The 22,165-nt window shown below is 42.5% G+C and overlaps 1 protein-coding gene across 1 annotated transcript; it reads left to right on the forward strand.

The window, feature by feature from the left end:
• The first annotated feature begins 5,746 nt into the window (after positions 1 to 5,746).
• On the forward strand, positions 5,747 to 20,979 carry LOC106560322 (gelsolin). Its single transcript, XM_014123122.3, has 16 exons — positions 5,747 to 5,977; positions 12,446 to 12,630; positions 13,024 to 13,178; positions 14,301 to 14,462; positions 15,570 to 15,719; positions 16,108 to 16,197; positions 16,353 to 16,574; positions 16,833 to 17,048; positions 17,669 to 17,802; positions 17,950 to 18,040; positions 18,282 to 18,452; positions 18,799 to 18,976; positions 19,316 to 19,431; positions 19,514 to 19,591; positions 19,908 to 19,968; positions 20,247 to 20,979. Exons 2-16 carry the CDS (start codon positions 12,450 to 12,452, stop codon positions 20,405 to 20,407), a joined length of 2,166 nt encoding a protein of 721 aa, XP_013978597.1. The 5' UTR covers positions 5,747 to 5,977; positions 12,446 to 12,449; the 3' UTR covers positions 20,408 to 20,979.
• Positions 20,980 to 22,165: the final 1,186 nt, after the last annotated feature.

The following is a 22,165-nucleotide window of genomic DNA, read 5'->3' on the forward strand; positions in this document are numbered from 1 at the left end:
GGCTGTAACACAACAAATTGTGGAAAAAGTCAAGGTGTGTGAATACTTAATGAAGGCACTGTGTATCCTCAATCTCTCCAATTTCATTTTCTTTTAGGACAAGAGCAGACTAAGATATTCACAGATTGTGTCTGGATATGTTTGTCGGTGTGTTTTTATCTATACTGCAAGTGTGTGTGCACGTGTGTGTGCACGTGTGTGTGCACGTGTGTGTGTGCGTGCGTGTGTGCGTGCGTGTGTGTGCGCGTGTGTGTGTGTGTGTGGTGTGTGTGTGTGTGTGTGTGTGTGTGTACGTACAACAGACAAAAGCAGCAGAATGTGCTGAGGCAGCAGTCTGTGGTAGGAGGAGTGATGGTGATGGACCCGGCCCTAACCTGAGGCGACTGCTAGCCCTCAGTCATCCCAGGGCAGAGGTACATGCCTTCCCCCTCTGTCACACTGCCACGTGGGGAACAAAGTGGCCAAATACCCCAGCTGCTGACAGCTCAGCACCACACAATAGCAGCCAGAGACACAGCCTGCGGCCCAAATGGTACCCTATTCCCTATACAGTGCACTACTTTTGACCAGAGTCATATAGGTAAAAAGTAGTATATAGGGAATAGGGTGCCAGTTGGGATGCTACGCAGGCCCATACTCACGGCCAAGCTGCTGAACTCAACTGCCAATGTTCAACCACATTCTTTAGGCATCACACTTGATTTAATCTCTTGTGTGCGCCTGAACCAAAATGCATACATTTGGTTCCTGCGCTGGACATTGTCTTTTTCATCTCTCTATTAGACAGTATTCTTCCTCTTCCTTCTAAGTGTCCCTGACAAAAACGTAATTTTTCACACACTGTAACGGAAAAGTGTAATTTATACGGTAATTTTGGGTATTGTCAACAGTCAAATGCTGTGAAACATTTTACTGCAGCATACTTAAATGATGGTACATTATGGGAAAATGTGGGTGGGGAAATAATTGCTGTATTTCTAATGGTACTGTAATTCTACCCCACAGAATACAGTACCATACCGTATTTTTGTAGTACCAAAAACCTTTTGACCACTAGTGGGTGCATGGTATTGTTGTTTCTGACTTATTAACATATTTTGAGAGGTACCTTGTAAGAGCCTATATTTGCTGCGATATGAAATACAGTAACTTACTTGCCAATGAGCTGCCTGTAAGTTACTGTCAAATTCACTTCAATTCACAGTGCAAAGACAGCTCAATAAATGACTTTTTCGAAGAAGAACAATCCAACAGGCTTATTCTTAATGCACTGCTTAGGGTTTTCATTCTCCAAAATTGTTCTATAATCTTTTTACCCTCAGATTTGATCGTTTTTCATAAGAATATCTTGCATATTCAATGGTAAGCTGCGTGCAGAGGGCATTTAGAGGGATCTGTGTGGATTTCAGGGGGAATATTAAATGAAAAGCTTGTTGGGTTTCAGTTCTGGTGTCCTGCCACCTCTCTCTGTCAGCTGCCAGGCTATTTCTGCAGGTGGAATTGCACTGCTGTAACGTGGTTGATTGTTTTCACATAAATGTTCATAGATGTACACTCACTACACTGAGTATACAAAACATTAAGAACACATGCTCTTTCCATGACAGACTGACCAGGTGAATCCAGGTTAAATCTATTATCCCTTATTAATGTCACTTATTAAATCCATTCAGTCAGTGTAGATGAAGGGGAGGAGATAGGATAAAGAAGGATTTTTAAGCCTTGAGAGAATTGAGACATGGATTGTGTACAGTGCATTCGGAAAGTATTCAGACCTCTTGGCTTTTTCAACATTTTGTTACATTACAGCATTATTTATAAAATAGATTAAATAGTTTTTTTCCCCCTCGTCAATCTACACACAATACCCCATAATGACAAAGCAAAAAGAGGTTTTTAGAAATTTTTGCAAATGTATTAATAATAATAAACTGATATCACATTTACTCAGTACTTTGTTGAAGCACCTTTGGCAGTGATTACAGCCTCGTTTATTTTGGGATATGACGCTACAAGCTTGGCACGCATATGTTTTGGGAGTTTCTCCCGTTCTTTGCAGATCCTCTCAAGCTCGGTCAGGTTGGATGGGGAGCATCGCTGCACGGCTATTTTCAGGTCTCCAGAGATGTTCGATCAGGTTCAAGTTCGGGCTCTGGCTGGGCCACTCAAGGACATCCAGAGACTTGTCCCGTAGCCACTCCTGAATTGTCTTGCCTGTGTGCTTAGGGTCGTTGTCCTGTTTGAAGGTGAACCTTCGCCCCAGTCTGAGGTCCTGAGCGATCTGGAGCAGGTTTTCATCAAGGATCTCTCTGTACTTTGCTCATCTTTCCCTCGGTCATGACTAGTCTCCCAGTCCTTGCTACTGAAAAACATCTCCACAGCATGATGCTGCCACCACCATGCTTCACCGTAGGGATGGTGCCAGGTTTCCTCCAGACATGATGCTTGGCATTCAGGCCAAAGAGTTCAATCTTGGTCTCATCAGACCAGAGAATCTTGTTTCTCGTGGTCTGAGAGTCTTTAGGTGCCTTTTTGGAAACTCCAAGCGAGCTGTCGTGTGCCTTTTACTGAGGAATGGCTTCCGTCTGGCCACTCTACCATAATGGCCTGATTGGTGGAGTGCTGCAGAGATGGTTGTCTTTCTCTAATGTTCTCCCATCTCCATAGAGGAACTCTAGAGCTCTGTCAGAGTGACCATTGGGTTATTGGTCACCTCCCTGACCAAGGCCCTTCTCCCCCGATTGCTCAGTTTGGCTGGGTGGCCAGCTCTAGGAAGAGTCTTGGTGGTTCCAACTTCTTCCATTTAAGAATGATGGAGGCCACTGTGTTCTTGGGGAGCTTCAATTCTACAGAATTCTTTTGGTACCCTTCCCCTGATATGTGCCTTGACACAATCCTGTCTCGGAGCTCTTCGGACAATTCCTTCAACCTCATGGCTTGGTTTTTGCTCTGACATGCACTGTCAACTGTGGGACCTTATATAGACAGGTGTGTGCCTTTCCAAATCATGTCCAATCAATTTCATTTACCACAGGTGGAGTCAAATCAAGTTGTATAAAACATCTGAAGGATGATCAATGGAAACAGGATGCACCTGAGCTCAATTTCGAGTCTCATAGCAAAGGGTCTGAATACTTATGTAAATAAGGTATTTCAATATAGAATGTATTATGAATTTGCAAAAAATCTTTGTCGTTATGGGGTATTGTGTGAAGATTGTTGGGGAAAATGTTTTATTTCGTTCATTTTAGAATAAGACTGTAACATAACAAAATGTGGAAAAGGGGAAGGGGTCTGAATACTTTCTGAATGCACTTTGTGTGCCATTCAGAGGGTGAATGGGCAAGACAAAAGATGAAAGTGTCTTTGAACGGGGTATGGTAGTAGGTGCCAGGCGCACCGGTTTGTGTCAAGAACTGCAACGCTGCTGGGTTTTTCACACTCAACAGTTTCCCGTGTGTATCAAGAATACTCCACACCCAAAGGACATCCAGCCAACTTGACACAACTGTGGGAAGCATTGGAGTCAACATGGGCCAGCATCCCTGTGGTACGCTTTCGACACCTTGTGGAGTCCATGGCCCGATGAACTGAGGCTGTTCTAAGGGCAAAGTTGGGGGTGCGTGCAACTCAATATTAGGAAGGTGTTCCTAATGTTTGATACACTATGAATATGTCAGCCATAGATGCACATGAACACATGCAGGAGAAGACGCCTGTACTATCCTGATTGATGACTGTGAGAGTGGGGGAAAAAACACAGGAGAAAGAATGCATGATGCCTGGGGGTAAAAAGTATCCTGTTTCAGCAATTTATAGTTGTAGGGTGTAGACTGGAGTTGCTGGACCCACAAGAGACTGGGAATGGTGTCTTACGTATGTATTTTACATGTTTTCTTAGGGAAGGGTTTCCCAAACTCGGTCCTCGGGACCCTAAGGCGTGCACGTTTTGGTTTTTGCCCTAGCATTACACAGCTGATTTAAAATATAATCTAATCATCACGCTTTGATCATTTGAAATTGGCTGTGTAGTGTTAAGGCAAATCCAAAACGTGCACCCCTTGGGGTCACAAGGACCGAGGTTTGGGAAACTCTGTTTTATGGGTTGTTTAATTGTAGAAGAAAGGAATGATTTTCACATTCTGGTAACAACCTCAGACATTGAGCAACTTAAACCAAGCATCACATTTCTCTCATCTGAGTGGTACACATGAATGTGCCTCAACATGCAGTTTCATTCAGAATAGGTTTAAAGTCTTTGAGCAGTTTAATCCGGTGCATTCCCTATTGTTATTATACCCTCAATACTATTCTGTGGTGTCTGCAGCTGGCGCACATATTTTAAGCTGAGTGAGAGACGGCACAATGGGACAAGGTGTCCTGCCAAAATAATATTGAGACTGCCGTCTGCAGCACCCTCTGTAGCACTTTGTTGTCGAGGGCGGTGCAATTGTCTTACCAAGCACTGATGCAGCCAGTCAAGAAGCAAAATAATGTACTTTTATTTTAACTACTCATGTCATGCATGATGTCAGGGAAAACAAAGTAGTCTGTTTCAGCAAATAATAGTTTTTGGGTGCAGGGTTTGGGTCAATTCCATTTCAATTCCAGTCAATTCAGGAAGTGCACTGATATTCCAATTATCTTCAATGCTTTTCAATGTGGAAAATTTGGAATTGTAACTTGGTTCACTTTGTGAATTGACTGGAATTTAAATGGAATTGACCCCAACCCTGGTTGGGTGTAGACTGAGGTCACTGGGCCCACAAGAGACTGGGAATGCTGTCTTACCTGTATGTATTTTACGTGTTGGGTTGTTAGAGGTTGTTTGATTGTATTTGGCCTGAGAAGCTGCCGTTTGATTGTTAAAGAAAGAAATGAGTTCCACATTCTGGTAACAACCTCAATATGTTCCTTTGAGGATACTGAGCAACTTAAACCAAGCATCACATTTCTCTCATCTGAGTGATACATATGAATGTGCCTCAACATGCAGTTTCATTCACAATAAAGTCTTCACTATTGTTTTCATCCCCTAAATGCCAGGCCTATTCCTTGGCGTCTGCAGCTGGATCATATCTTTTGTAAGCGGAGTATGAGACAGCACAATGGAACAAAGTATCCTGCCAAAATAATATTGAAACTGCTCACGTCCTGTACCAGGATGCATTTAGATGAGCTGAACACAGCATGATATCAGACAGTCTTTGCTATACTGGATCCATGGGACCTCCCTACCCCCATTGAAGTCGAAATTAAAAGGGTTAAATAAAGGTAAAATAAAAAATATGAGACAGTGGCAAAGAAGAAAAGGGCACCAATCTCATAGCAGCAGAGATTAAGTTATTCTCTAGAGAGTTATTCTCTTCTAATCAGGTTCTCTTCTTTATAAGTGTGTTATTCTGTTTGTGTGATATAGGATTTGTGCAATTTAGTTTTATTTGTGTTTTTTGTTAGCAATAGGGTAATAGTGTAATAATTTGATTCTCTTTTTTATTTATATTTATATACTACAATTTGTTTCTATTTGTCTTTGTTACTTTTTGATATTTATGAGTCTTATTTTTGTATATATTTTTTATATTTAGATAGTTTTAAATGTTATGATTATTTATTTGCGTTGTTCCAAATGTCTGAATAAAATTTACAGTGCAGAATGGTGCTTTTTGTTGTTGTTGGGGGTGGAGGGGGGGGGCTAAAGTGGGGGTCCGCCCAGGGAGCCATACAAGCTTGAACCGCCACTGTTGCCAATGACTGGTACCTTACTCAATGTAGGCCTATAGTGGTATGTTTACGACGTGTTGTTACTTGCAGGTGGGTTGGGGCGCGTCCGGAGACGCCTCTTCTTTTCCGAGCGCTGACCTCCAGCTATATAATATCCTCTCTCACATTCAATCTTTTCACAATCAGGAATACTACACAACATCCAAATCTGACTTTGCTACTGAGTTCATCTTCGAGCGTTTTCTACTAACAGGTAAACATTTTTATAATACAACATTTTATAACTATACATCAACTGTTCTCATACAATAAGGATACACATAGATTTGTAAAATAAGTACATAAATTGATCGGGAAAAAAAGAAAGCCTATGTTCATGGAAAATAGGAAACATACTAATTTCTGTAGCTTCTTTAGAGACAAGAACTAAACTATAAAGTTGTTTATTATCAGAATCTTAAGTATTGAAGTAGAATGTTGCTGCCGGTAGAGATATGCTTTATCATATTGCAGTTGCGCTGTAAACTCATATCAGGTAGCCTAGGCTAGATGTCTTTCGCTATTTTAAATAGATGTCAAGATTATGTTAATTCACTCAAAATGTGTAGAGTGGCCAATCGTAGTTAAAAATAACTGTTTGTTCGAAAATGTAAGTAAAAAAATAAATAGAACTTAGATACGCTTCTATTTCATTAATCATTTCGTGAATTTACTGCCACTGTGCCTTTTAAATTGTAGTGCGTGTCGGCTGGCTGGAATCACATGAATCCAAGAGGGAAAAAACCTACTCAAAAACAGTCCTTGTAATGTGAGTCATGTCATATCTTGCAGCGGAATTAACAGAGATTAAAAGACTTGTAGGCTACAGTTCTCCATTTGATTGCTTAATTGAGTTGCTGTGTCAACATGTTGACTAGAGAATATGGAAAGTTACAAACACTGGCATATGAGTTAGAAATATTATAGACAAGGATTTGAACAAAAAAATAAGTCCGTCATCTATCTCTCTGTATGTTGATGCTTTTTTGCACAATAAGATTGTGAATGTAATATTCTAATGACTGATCATTCATATGAATTTAATTAATGAATTAAATATATAATCTATTCTTATCATGTTTGTCTCAATCTTACATACCATTTTTTGAGGGTCATGAATCCTATAGTTTTTGTCATCTGTGTTCTGAAGTGGTTTTGTGTTGAGTCATCCTCGACCAGAATGAACCCAGAACTCATCCAGTAGCACCACATAGGAAACAAGCTGCTAGGGGAATACTAGAGGATAATTGGTTAGAGGAACAAATGGGTCACAAATGGGCATATGTTTACAGATTCCTTCCTTGGGAGAAATGTCTCTTCTTATCCAATCTCACAAAAAGCTTCAATCAAAACATGGCTGCAGGAAAGATATATTGATATTATGTAATTCCTGCTTGTATGGTGAAATGGACAAGTACTGTACATTTTCAGTTGCTGGATTGTTGAGAAAAGGATCAGTCTTCCAAACCGTCAATTTGGAGAGAAAGTGAGAGAGCTACTGTTCCAAGTTCTCCCATGAGTCAATCAGGGTCACTTAATTCACTCTCTTTGCACCACCACCCTAGATCAACACAGATTTAGTGCTCTGGTCAAAAGTATTGCACTATATAGGGATTAGGGTGCCATTTGGAACAAAGCGTAGTTAGACACACAATTGTCAATAAAGGAGTAATAATAGTAAAGTAACAGGTTTTATGTTAAGTCCAATATGAGAGATATACTCTCATATACTTCCAGTAATAAAGACATAAGTTTATAAATTCAAGCACACATAACATTTTGGTTTTAATGATGTGGACTGGAAGACATCCATAGTAAGGATAAACTGTCCAAGAAAATAATGATTGGTCTCCAACAAACAGACACCCTGGTATCTGCTGCCATTATGGTGGGCCATTCCACAGAACACACACCTGTCTTATGTAAATAATACTGTTCATATGGCCTTCTCTTCGGTGGGCCAACAATTACCTCTGTTTACCTGAGGAAAACATTCACTGAGAATGGGAAGCTTTGCCCTGTGTTGTGTATTAAAACCTCTTAAAGATCGGACACTTTTTTTCAAAATTTTGCCTAAAATGACATACCCAAATCTAACTGCCTGTAGCTCAGGACCTGAAGCAAGGATATGCATATTCTTGAAACCATTTGAAAGGAAACACTTTGAAGTTCGTAGAAATGTGAAATTAATGTAGGAGAATATAACACATAGATCTGGTAAAAGATAATATACTGCTCAAAAAAATAAAGGGAACACTTAAACAACACATCCTACATCTGAATGAAAGAAATAATCTTATTAAATACTTTTTTCTTTACATAGTTCAATGTGCTGACAACAAAATCACACAAAAATAATCAATGGAAATCCAATTTATCAACCCATGGAGGTGGATTTGGAGTCACACTCAAAATTAAAGTGGAAAACCACACTACAGGCTGATCCAACTTTGATGTAATGTCCTTAAAACAAGTCAAAATGAGGCTCAGCAGTGTGTGTGGCCTCCACGTGCCTGTATGACCTCCCTACAACGCCTGGGCATGCTCCTGATGAGGTGGCGGATGGTCTCCTGAGGGATCTCCTCCCAGACCTGGACTAAAGCATCCGCCAACTCCTGGACAGTCTGTGGTGCAACGTGGCGTTGGTGGATGGAGCGAGACATGATGTCCCAGATGTGCTCAATTGGATTCAGGTCTGGGGAACGGGCGGGCCAGTCCATAGCATCAATGCCTTCCTCTTGCAGGAACTGCTGACACACTCCAGCCACATGAGGTCTAGCATTGTCTTGCATTAGGAGGAACCCAGGGCCAACCGCACCAGCATATGGTCTCACAAGGGGTCTGAGGATCTCATCTCGGTACCTAATGGCAGTCAGGCTACCTCTGGCGAGCACATGGAGGGCTGTGCGGCCCCCCAAAGAAATGCCACCCCACACCATGACTGACCCACCGCCAAACCGGTCATGCTGGAGGATGTTGCAGGCAGCAGAACATTCTCCACGGCGTCTCCAGACTCTGTCACGTCTGTCACATGTGCTCAGTGTGAACCTGCTTTCATCTGTGAAGAGCACAGAGCGCCAGTGGCGAATTTGCCAATCTTGGTGTTCTCTGGAAAATGCCAAACGTCCTGCACGGTGTTGGACTGTAAGCACAACCCCCACCTGTGGACGTCGGGCCCTCATACCACCCTCATGGAGTCTGTTTCTGACCGTTTGAGCAGACACATGCACATTTGTCGCTGCTGGAGGTCATTTTGCAGGGCTCTGGCAGTGCTCCTCCTGCTCCTCCTTGCACAAAGGCGGAGGTAGCGGTCCTGCTGCTGGGTTGTTGCCCTCCTACGGCCTCCTCCACATCTCCTGATGTACTGGCCTGTCTCCTGGTAGCGCCTCCATGCTCTGGTCACTACGCTGACAGACACAGCAAACCTTCTTGCCACAGCTCGCATTGATGTGCCATCCTGGATGAGCTGCAGTACCTGAGCCACTTGTGTGGGTTGTAGACTCCGTCTCATGCTACCACTAGAATGAAAGCACCGCCAGAATTCAAAAGTGACCAAAACATCAGCCAGGAAGCATAGGAACTGAGAAGTGGTCTGTGGTCACCACCTGCAGAACCACTCCTTTATTGGGGGTGTCTTGCTAATTGCCTATAATTTCCACCTGTTGTCTATTCCATTTGCACAACAGCATGTGACATTTATTGTCAATCAGTGTTGCTTCCTAAGTGGACAGTTTGATTTCACAGAAGTGTGATTGACTTAGAGTTGCATTGTGTTGTTTAAGTGTTCCCGTATAAAGAAAAAACATGCGTTTTATTTATTTGTTTGTTCCTTCTTTGAAATGCAAGAGAAAGGCCAATATACAGTTTTAGAACACCTACTCATTCAAGGTTTTTTTTTTGTTTTTTTTACTATTTTCTACATTGTAGGATAATAGTGAAGATATCAAAACTATGAAATAACACATGGAATCATGTAGTAACCAAAAAAGTGTTAGACAAATCAAAATATATTTTATATTTGAGATTCTTCAAATAGTCACCCTTTGCCTTCATGATAGCTTTGCACACTCTTGGCATTCTCTCAACCAGCTTCATGACGTAGTCACCTGGAATGCATTTCAATTAACAGGTGTGCCTTCTTAAAAGTTAATTTGTGGAAACTCTTTCCTTAATACGTTTGAGCCAATCAGTTGTGTTGTGACAAGGTAGGGGGGATATACAGAAGATAGCCCTATTTGGTAAAAGACCAAGTCCATATTATGGCAAGAACAGCTCAAATAAGCAAAGAGAAATGACAGTCCATCATTACTTTAAGATATGAAGGTCAGTCAATCCGGAAAATATCAAGAACTTTGAAAGTTTCTTCAAGTGCAATCGCAAAAACCATCAAGCGCTATGATGAAACTGGCTCTCATGAGGACCGCCACAGGAATGGAAGACCCAGAGTTACCTCTGCTGCAGAGGGTAAGTTCATTAGCGTTACCAGCCTCAGAAATTGCAGCCCAAATAAATGCTTCACAGAGTTCAAGTAACAGATAAATCTCAACATCAACGGTTCAGAGGAGACTGTGTGAATCAGGCCTTCATGGTTGAGTTGCTGTAAGGGAACCACTACTAAAATACACCAACAAGAAGAAGACACTTGCTTGGGCCAAGAAACACGAGAAATGGACATTAGACTGGTGGAAATGTGTCCTTTGGTCTCGAGTCCAAATTGGAGATTGGTTCCAACCACCCTGTCTTTGTGAGACGCGGTGTGAGTGAACGGATGATCTCCACATGTGTATTTTCCACCGTAAAGCATGGAGGAAGTGGTGTTATGGTGTGGGGGTGCTTTGCTGGTGACACAGTCTGATTTATTTAGAATTCAAGGCACACTTAACCAGCATGGCTACCACAGCATTCTGCAGCGATACGCCATCCCATCTGGTTTGGGCTTAGTGGGACTATCATTTGTTTTTCAACAGGACAATGACCCAACACACCTCCAGGCTTGGTAAGGGCTATTTGACAAAGAAGGGGAGTGATGGTGCTGCATCAGATGACCTGGCATCCACAATCACCCGACCTCAACCAAATTGAGATGGTTTGGGATGAGTCGAACCGCAGAGTGAAGGAAAAGCAGCCAACAAGTGCTCAGCATATGTGGGAACTCCTTCAAGACTGTTGGAAAAGCATTCCAGGTGAAAATGGTTGAGAGAATGCCAAGAGTGTGCAAAGGGTGGCTATTTGAAGAATCTCATATAAAATATATTTTGATTTGTTTAATACTTTTTTGGTTACTACACATTCCATATGTGTTATTTCATTGTTTTGATGGCTTCACTATTATTCTTCAATGTAGAAAATAGTCAAAATAAAGAAAAACCCCTGAATAACTTTGGACTGGTAGTGTATGACTTAGGAATCTAGGTGCAATATTTGGCCACTAGATGGCAGCAGTGTATGTGCAAAGCTTTATACTGATCCAATGAACCATTGCATTTCTGTTCAAAATGTTGCATCAAGACTGCCCAAATGTGCCTAATTGGTTAATTAATACATTTTGAAGTTCATAACTGTGCACTCTCCTCAAACAATAGCATGGTATTCTTTCACTGTAATAGCTCATGTAAATTGGACAGTGCAGTTAAATGCTTGTTAATCTAAGCTTTCTGCCCATATTAGATGTGTCTATGTCCTGGGAAATGTTCTTGTTACTTAAAACGTCATGCTAATCACATTAGCACATGTTAGCTCAACCATCCCGTGGGGGGAAACCGATCCCGTCGAGGTTATTAAGGATCCTATAAGGATTCAATGGAACTATATGACATATATGACATTACTTGTGACATACAGCAATTATCCTCATACACATATGACAGCACACCATAGCAGTAGTGTATTATGAAACCTACTTTAGTACATAAACTTCCATTATCGTAACATAGATGCAGAGAATCAGGAAGCAAGTGCAGTTGGTGAGTTTAATAACAAAGAACATGAAGATATAAAAAACAAGAGAAGCGTACTGGACATGAAAACAAAACCAATACTGCCTGAATACTGAGGGCTAAATAAAGGGAGAGTAATAAAGGTGATGATGAAGTCCAGGTATGCATAACGATGGGGCGCAGGTGTGCGTATTGATGGTTGCCAGGTGTGTGTAATGTGGGTTGCCAGGACCGGTGGTTAGTAGACCGGTGACATCGAGCGCTGGAGCGGGAGAAGGGGTGACAATTATTAGCGCCATAGATTAACCTTTCACACTACAGACGCTCATTCTGATATTTTGTGCAATTTTTGATTGTGTGTATTGTTGTTATATTGCTAAATATTACTACACTGTTGGAGCTAGAAGCATAAGCATTTTTCAGTACCTGCAATAACATTTGCAAATCTGTGTACGCGACCAATAAACATTGATTTGATTTAAAGTCCTCCATAACAGGTGATAAAGAGCCATAAGTTTCCATCATATCTTTGACATCACTGAGGGGTTTTTGTGTTTGTCAGTGGTAATGACAGTCACCTTGTATAGCACTCACCAAACAGAGAATTAGATCAAGGCGGAAATAGTTAGATGGCTTGTAGAGTAGTGGATCAAGATAGGGGTTGGTTACTATTACATAACATTGTTGAAGTCCTAACTACGGCAAGCTCAAGTATGAAATGTTACTTTGTTTCTCCTCCTCTCCAGAACCATGGTGTTCCATAAGGAATTTCAGACTGCAGGGAAGGAGCCTGGTCTTCAGGTGTGGCGCGTGGAGAAGATGGATCTGAAGCCGGTTCTTAAACAGCTCCACGGGAACTTCTTCACCGGAGACTGTTACGTTCTTCTCTACACCACTGCCGCCCCCTCATACTACATCCACATGTGGCTGGGTGAGAGAGAGAGCTGGTTACCCGATTGATATAGCTTATCACCATGGTCACTCAGGCTGTGCCTTTTAACCATTATCCTATACATGCAGGAAATGCCCACATAGTGATAAGGGTTATCAAAAGATACATACCTGTTCACTTGTCATATCTATTTGATAATTAACTAAAAGGTTCCTCCCTTGTATTGTTGTGTATGCTCCGGGGAGAAGTTACCCCTATGTACAGATCTAGGATCAGCAATCCTAACCTTAACCATTAGTAGGACAAATGCTAAACTGATCCAAGAACTGCACCTAGGGGAAACTTTACCATACACCGTTCTGTATGTTCATATGGACTTTCCCATTGGTCTTCTTCCTCAACTCCCCACGTCTCTATTGGCTGATACCACAGGAAGTGAGAGTTCTCAGGATGAGAAAGGTGCGGCGGCCATCTTTACCACCCAGCTGGATGATTTCCTGGGCGGAGACCCGGTCCAGTTCAGAGAGGTGCAGAACAACGAGTCTCTCACCTTCCTGGGTTACTTCAAGTCTGGCATCAAGTACAAGGTTAGATATTACAGAATAACATCTCGGAGAGACAGTTGGGCATATCAGCTTAGATCAGATCACCATAGAAAAACCTTGAGTGTTTCTTGGTTAAATAAAGATACCCACACACGCTAGCACGCACACTCTACACACACACATATATTTTAATATTGTTGTATGGTGGTATTATACATTTAGTATTGTAGATATGTGGTGGTGTAATTATGTTCAATTATGTATTTTATATTTTGTTTTATGCGTGATGTAAGTGCCTTAATGTGTTTGGAGCCCGGAAAGAGTAGCTGCTGCTAAGGCAGCAGCTAATGGGGATCCTTAATAAATACAGTACTGCACATCCTTTTAAAAATGTCTCGCTGTGTCTCGCATGACAACCCCAGTATAGCTTTGGTTTCCCTTTCCAGCACTTAGATGCTTACTCTGTTGTTATACATCCCACTACTATACTTCTCTAAGTATGTCAGTGACATTGAAGCCCAATGAATTTGAAGAGAAGGGTAATTATCAAAAAGAATGTGCATGGGTTTCTCATTAGGTTAAGTATTGGTAAGTAGAGTGGAGTCCCATTTGAACTTGTTGACTAATGAGACTCAATTTCACAGCTATTGATTACCAGCGTCCAGTTAAAGGATAGTAAAATGTGTATCAATCAGTACTCTAGTGAGAACAACAGCAACACACCCATCAAAGTATTGAAATACTAATGAGTCATGACACATGTTGCACATATTTGAAGCTGTACATGCACAAAAGAGGGATTTGCTAAAAAGGTAACTGTGCTATTTATAGTAATGTGTGTATTTAAGATTTAGCATCTGCAGTCGATATAGAGGGTTGCCATGGAGAGTTTCAAATGATGGACAGGCTAAGGGAGGACACATATGGGTCTAATTCCAGAAAGCCAAATGGCTACATGTCTGGCAAGATTTTACATTGGCTTTTGGATTGGCAAGTAGAGGAAGCTATGGAAGTAAATGTTTACTTACTACTCTGAACAAAGTTGCTGACAATGACGTTGGAGTATAACATGCAGTATGTAACATAAATATACACTTCTTATAAGCAATGTATTATTGTTAGCTTTGTTAACCTGATACACTATTTTCATTCTCTGTCCTTCAGCAAGGTGGGGTGGCCTCTGGCTTCCAGCACGTAGTGACCAACGACATGAACGTCAAGCGTCTGCTGCACATCAAGGGCCGCAGGGCCATCAGGGCCACAGAGGTAGACATGTCCTGGTCCAGCTTCAACAGAGGAGACTGTTTCATCATCGACCTAGGAAAGGTGAGGCTGGGATAGCCTATTGGTGACTAAGCTAAATTATGATATGTTACTAAGTCTCCTCAACCAGACTCGTGTGTTGAACTTGGCCAATGCTACATAAGGGGATTGTCACATAGGCAGAAACACAATGATCCCACATGCACAATGTTTGCATATGTGTAATGAGGGTGATTTGACAGCCCTCTCCAAAGAAGGAGATACCCCAGTTGTTATTTTGTGGATCATGCATGTATAAGTAGGGGAGAGTGGGATATGTTGAGCCATTTTGTTCATTCAGCATCACGCCGTCAAGGGAAATATAGTATTCTGTCTAACAAAGATATCTACATATATTTTAGGATGGTCTGTATCCCTGGGAATAATCAGAATTCATGTAAACGTTACCGTCTTGAAAACATTGCATGTCCAAAAACGTGGTCTCCTGGCACGGCTTACCCAGGGTGTGGGGTAAGTTGAGCCCCGGGACAGGGTAAGTTAAACCGCCTACAAATGAATGTGCTGAATTAAATATTAGCACTACCTTTTTAAAACCATGTCTAGCTTTTTTTCCCAAACACAATTCAACACAATCGCTTTTTTGTCTTTTAATAATTCTAAGAATATTTTAACACAGGTTTAACACCTAACAAACATTATTTTTCAACACTTTTAACATAGGCCAGGTCCTGTTGTTACCTCATATCCCAGGGATAATGCCTTGCATTACCCCAGGAAAGAAAACACTTCAATTTGCTTAACTTGCCATTGGCTCAACTTACCCCAAGGCAAATATTTTGACTAAATTAGCCCACGCAGCTACAAGGATGCACTTCCATGCTAGGTATATTTAAGCTTATAGAGGCCTCAACTGATGTATAGAACAATCTTAAAAGTATCTAATTTGGTTTAGATACAAGCATCATGAAACCTCTAACACAAAAAAAACTGTTTTTTGGGCCTGACTTGCTTATCAAACGATACATTTTGTGTATGGTTTCCTATAAACAAGGGTGGCTTGTCGTACCCATTTGGCTCAACTTACCCCACTCTCCCTTATGCATAAAGGCAAGAGTCTCTTCCCTTAGTCTGAGTCATGGCCATTCAGACAGCTTTTGTTTCTATTCTCAGGACATCTTCCAGTGGTGTGGCAGCGAGTGCAACAGATTTGAGCGTCTGAAGGCATCCCAGGTGGCCATCGATGTCCGTGACAACGAGAGGAATGGCCGTGCCACGCTGCTGATGATTGAGGAGGGAGGAGAGCCACAGGCTGTCATCGACGTGAGTAACTCTCTCTCTCACACACACGCACACACACCCACACACCCACACACACAGATGATCGCGGAGGGAGGATAGCTACCTTCACCACCACTTCCTGACCCTGTTACATTGGAAGGGTCAGAGAATATGAGAGGGATGGTTACTGGCATCTGGCATTATTATGCGCTCTGGTACGACCTTATCTCATTCAATGCATTTAAAGGGTAAGGAGTTGTTCCTAGTCTTGCATGGTGGTCATAAACTATATACAAGGTATTTTATGCAATGCTGGAACCTTTTTAGAGGAGTGCACTGGGACTTCTTAGGCAGAGCTGATTAACTTGTCTATGACTTATTTCCCCTTATTCATGACATGAAGCATTGTTGTGATTGTGTTTATTTTTAGGCTCTAGGGCCCAAACCCAACATCCCTGCAGGAAGCCCTGATGACGAGTCTGTTGATAGATCCAACCAGAAGAAGGGAGCTCTCTACATGGTAAAGATTTGCAGCCTTGTGATGCTCCCAGTCTGACGTGTGTGTGTGTGTGTGTGTGGTGTGTTATGGCATGGTGCTGCGCTGCGCACTGTGACAGCAAAAGTATCCATTTCCGTTGTCTCTGTATAATATTGATGAATAAAGATGTATTGTAGATCTCTGATGCGGCCGGCTCCATGAAGGCATCAGTGGTGGCCCAGACCAGCCCCTTTAAACAAGAAATGCTTTCCCCCAGTGAGTGTTACATTCTGGACAATGGAGTGGACAGCAAGATCTTCATCTGGAAAGGACCTAGTGCCAACACAGCTGAACGCAATGCTGCCATGAAGGCCGCAGAGCAGTTCATCAAGGAGAAGAAGTACCCCAGACACACTCAGGTAACGTTACATCAAACTTCTCCCCCGTCACTACTGCTGCCTTGAATATTCTGAACTTGTACCCATATTTGGGAAGTTACTCTCAAGTGGTAACACAGCCAACTCCGGAAGAGCACATGTTAATCCCCCTGGTCCGGCATTTTCCATACATAAGGGAAATGGCATTCCATGACAGCCACCACTCCACATCCCATCAACATCCTCTCAGATCTGTGGACTGATCAAGTCCTTTGAAGTCTACTCTATTTTATTCTACAGGTCCAGGTGTTGCCAGGCGGAGGAGAGACCACCCTGTTCAAGCAGTTCTTCTGTAACTGGAAGGATAAGGACCAGACCACGGGCCCAGGCCAGGCCTACAGCTTGGGGCGTATCGCCAAGGTGGTGCAGGTCCCCTTTGACTCCTCCGGCCTGCACACCAACAAGACCATGGCAGCCCAGCACGGCATGGTGGATGACGGATCCGGGAAGGTTCAGGTACGGCTGGAAGAGAGTAGTGATAACATACGATGATCTAACTCAGGACTATTTAAAACAAGTGGCACTGGCTGGGAAAGGGAAACGGGATACCTAGTCAGTTGTACATTTCAATTGAATGCATTCAGTTGTATCTTTTGCATAGGTACTGGAGGAGAGGTTTGGGAAATACTGATCTAACTCTACTACTCCTGGTGGGTTTAATGTAGAACATGACACACTGGGAGAAGTACAGTGAGTGTACAAAACATTATGAACACATTAGGTTTCATTTCTGGTGTCATGCCACCTCTCTCTGCCAGCTGCCAGGCTATTTCTGCTGGTGGGATGTGGAGCACTCTTGTAACTTGTCTCCCCACTTCTAAAACCAAAGTTGCGCCCCTATCAAGAATGGTACAACACCCAAAGGACATCCTTGACACAACTGTTGGAAGCATTTGAGTCCGCATGGGCCAGCATCCCTGTGGAACGCTTTCAATACCTTGTAGAGTCCATGCTCGACGAATTGAGGCAGTTCTGAGGGCAAAAGTTGGGGTGCAACTCAATATTAGGAATGTGTTATTAATATTTTGTACACTCAGTGTATGTCGTAATGTAAAGGCGATGGATTTCCTCCTCAGGTGTGGCGTGTGGAGGATGGTGACCAGGTGCCAGTGGACCCCTCCAGCTATGGCCAGTTTTATGGAGGTGACTGCTACCTGGTCCTGTACAGCTACCGCCTGGGAGGCAGGGAGCAGCATATCATCTACACCTGGTGAGTATTGTTCACCATGTCGCCACAAGAGGGAGACATAATCATGCTTAAGCTATAGGCCTAGCTCTGCTGGAGGCAGGAGCACATCCGTTCTCTGTGTTTGTCCCTATTCATATCCCTGTAAGATTGATTGATTGATGATTGCAGGCAGGGGCTGAAGTGTACTCAGGATGAGCTGGCTGCCTCTGCCTTCCTGACTGTCAGGCTGGATGACTCCATGGGAGGGTCTCCTGTCCAGGTAAAATACTAATTCAGACAATATTCATAACAGATATGTCTTATTTAATCACATCACATATGTCATAAGAAGGGGGTTTCTGTATATCATTGTCTTGACTTAAATGGTTGGACTTGTGAAGGCTCCAGAGGCACTGCTCTGTGGCTGACCCTGTGCAGGTTCCAGCCTCTTGTGTGTGTCGATCCTATTCTGTGGTTTGACGGATATGCTGAAGTGTCTCCTCTCCTACTCTCTCCTCCAGGTGCGTGTGACTCAGGGCCAGGAGCCGGCCCACCTGATGAGTCTGTTCAAGGGTAAGCCCATGGTGATCCACCTGGGAGGGACGTCCCGTAAGGGGGGCCAGAGCAGGGTGGGCTCCACACGCCTCTTCCACATCCGCCAGAGCTCCACCAGGGCCACACGGGCTGTGGAGGTCAGTCAGTCATACAACATATACAAATCAAATCAAAATGTATTGGTTGCATACATATATACACACACACACACTGAAGGCCTATGTAGGTTTAGGTGATCACACAACATACACAACCTACAGTACTAACCACTGATATTTTGAATGATCCTGATTACTTTAAATTAGGGCAGAAGTTATGAAGTTACATAAGGAATATGAGAAAGGATATAATGTATATATATATAATGTAGAAAATGTATATTCTGCCAGTTAATAAAGTAACTGAGGAGAATTATAGGATATGAGTACCTCACCACTTCTTTCTCTCGCTATCACTCCCTCGCTCCCATTCTCTCCTATCCAGGTGGAGCCCTCTGCTGCATTCCTGAACACCAATGATGTGTTTGTGCTGAAGTCCCCTAACACTGTGTTCCTGTGGAGGGGAGTGGGGGCCACTGAGGAGGAGCTGGCTGCAGCCCAATTCGTCACCTCTTTCCTGGGAGGAGGAAGTGCCACTGAGGTGTCAGAGGGCAAGGAGCCAGGTGGGTGTTTTAGTCTTACACCTAATCACAGGCATAACATAACATATTTTAGTGATGATAGGATTCATTTACATTAGGTTTTTCTATTTTAAATACGTTTATTGTAGCACTTTTATTAGCAAATAATACATGTGAACAGTCATTACAAAATTACTCACTAATTTATTTGTGTGTTTTTCTAGAGCTACTTTTTGTTTTTGAGGCAAATGTCATTGCCGGCCCCTTTATAGTTAATTTTTCCGATTTTCCTTAATTTGCATTGAATTAAACTTGTTTTCCATACTGGTATGATGAGTGTTTCTGATGTACCATATTGTATTGTTCCGCATCCTCCTCCAGCTGGGTTCTGGTCTGCTCTGGGAGGGAAGAAGGAGTACCAGACCTCTAGGAGTCTGCAGAAGATGGTTAAGCCACCACGCCTGTTTGGCTGCTCTAACAAGACTGGCAGGCTCATAGTGAGTAGAGGGGGATTTCTCTTAGTGTAGGGATGGAATATTTTATTGTGAAGGATACTCTGTATTCATCTCTCTCTCTCAGGCTGAGGAGGTGCCTGGAGATTTCAACCAGTCAGACTTGGCAACTGATGACATCATGCTTCTGGACACTTGGGATCAGGTAAGGTCTTGGCCTGAAGTTGAAGACCATTATACAGTATAATCCACATGATCCCAGTGGCTCTGATACAACTGAAGTCCTGCCATGATAGTTTTTAAAGGAAGTGGTCCAATCCTCCAATCCCTCTCCACATTCTGCTTTTATTGTTTCCCTATCCCATGATCCCCTGAGGGTGCAGGGTTGAAGCCATAGAAAAGAATGACATACTTCTTGGCATGGGTACACCCAATATGGCCGCCGCTCCACCCATCAAGGAGCATTGATTTGAATGGGAATGGCCGTTCTAGTCATTCTATTTGTTCTTTTACTTTTACAGATCTTCCTCTGGATCGGCAACGAGGCCAATGAGGTGGAAAGGACCGGATCAGCAAAAATTGGTACGATTGATTAATAATCTATTGGCCGTTGTTGATGCATACACGCTATCACTACCTCAGTGTAGTCACTAACAAAAAGTGTCAATCTATAGCAGGGTTTCCCAAACTCTGTCCTGGGCCACCCCGTTTAGTTTTTTCCCCTAGCACTACACAGCAGATTCAAAGAATCAAAGCTTGATGATGAGTTGATCATTTGAATCAGCTGTGTAGTGCTAGGCCAAGACCGAGTTTGTGAAACTGATCTATGGAGCTTAATGTAGAGCTTTCTTGTCTTTCAGCCAAAGACTATGTGGATTCGGACCCTTCTGGTCGCCGGGGCATTGCCATCACTACGATCAAGCAGGGAATGGAACCACCAACCTTCACCGGCTGGTTCCAGGCCTGGGACCCCAAGTTGTGGGAAACTGACCCTCTGGAGCGTATCCGCGCCCGCTTTTAAACTTTACTGTGCTCAACCACTTCCTCCTGCTCCCTCCCCTCGCATGGCTTCTTCTCCTGCATTATCCGCTACTCCTGAAAACACAAGGCCAAGACATCTGCAAGACATATGCAAGCAGTTGGTCCCATAAACCCAATGAAACTGGTCTGGTCCATTATATTGGATTAGCCTGGTCTCAGATCTGTTTGTGTTCTTGCATACTCAATTGCTGGTATTGTCAAGCCAAATGTTTGTCATGAAAGTGAGTGACAAGAAGTTGGAATGATAGCACAAACAGACAGTCATCCAAGCATAGCCTGAGTGCCAATCTCAGAAAATGTTATGTTTTTATTTTGTTATTATCATTTATAAGTGTATGGCTTCTCAATGAAACAAGTGCCAATGCTCAAACAGAGGAAATGCACTTTTGCTATCTTATATGCAAAAAAATAAGCATAACAAAGTCTATTTCATGCTTGTATACTGTCGTAATTTTACTCTGAATCCGATAAAAATGTACTTCTGAAGAGAAACAACCAGGTTTTATGGGATTTGATGATTGTTGTAATTAAACATCCTGCTTTTTGAAAGGAGGTTGTGTTTTTTTTATTGTGTCTTGCATTATGTACACTAAACAAAAATATAAACGCAACATGTAAAGTGTTGGTCCCATGTTTCATGAACAGAAATAAAAGATCCCAGAATTGTTCCATACTCACAAAAAGCTTATTACTCTCAAATGTTGTGCACAAATGTGTTTATATCCCTGTTAGTGAGCATTTATTCTTTGCCAAGATAATCCATCCATCTGACAGCTGTAGCATATCAAGAAACTGATTAAACCCCATGATCATTACACAGATGCACCTTGTGCTGGGGACAATAAAAGGCCACTCTAAAATGTGCAATTTTGTCACACAACACAATGCCACAGATGTCTCAAGTTTTTGAGGGAGTGTGCAATTGGCATGCTGACTGCAGGAATGTCCACCAGAACTGTTAACAGAGAATGTAATGTTTATTTCTTTACCATAAGCTGCAACCAATGTCATTTTAGAGAATTTGGCAGTACACAGCCAGAAGAGGACTGGACACATCTCAGAGCCTGGTTACTCTCTAGTTTTCTTCCCAGCTTCCTGTTTTTCTTGGGTGTTTTATTTCTAGCAACCGTGCTACTACATCTGCATTGCTTGCTGTTTGGGGTTTTAGGTTGGGTTTCTTGTGACGAATGCTGATGTAAAAAGGGCTTTAAATAATACATTTGATTGATTGTGTGTGTGTATAGGTGTAGGCTATGTGTATGTGCTGGGTGGTAGACAATTTACCCATGACAGTGTTTATTTACCCTAGTCCGACTGACACCAAACACACACCACAGTCTTCCTCTACTCTCCCTCGCTGTGTACCACATGAGTCTCGTCAGCCAGGCTAAGTTTGCCACACACCCTATTTATTTTACCACTATCCCTGCTAACCCACAGCCACCCCACTAATCAATCTCATATAAATGTCTTCAAACATTAGTTAAGCCCTCAGACGGGGCCAGGCGTACTTCTCTCAGTGTGTGTGTGTGTGTGTGTGTGTGTGTGTGTGCGCTATTGCATCCCACAACTGTCTCAGACTATGTTTGGAATATTTATTTCTCACACAGAATAGAATAGGTCAACTTTTGTACTATGTGGGGATAGTAGATGGACATAGGCTAGTGCTCTTGCTGTTTTTACCTTAAGCCTACTCATCTTGTCTGACGAAAAATAAAAGTTGACAGTTCTTCCAATA

This window comes from Salmo salar, chromosome 10 (genome assembly GCF_965601325.2).
Source record: "Salmo salar chromosome 10, fSalSal1, whole genome shotgun sequence".
Taxonomy (NCBI): domain Eukaryota; kingdom Metazoa; phylum Chordata; class Actinopteri; order Salmoniformes; family Salmonidae; genus Salmo; species Salmo salar.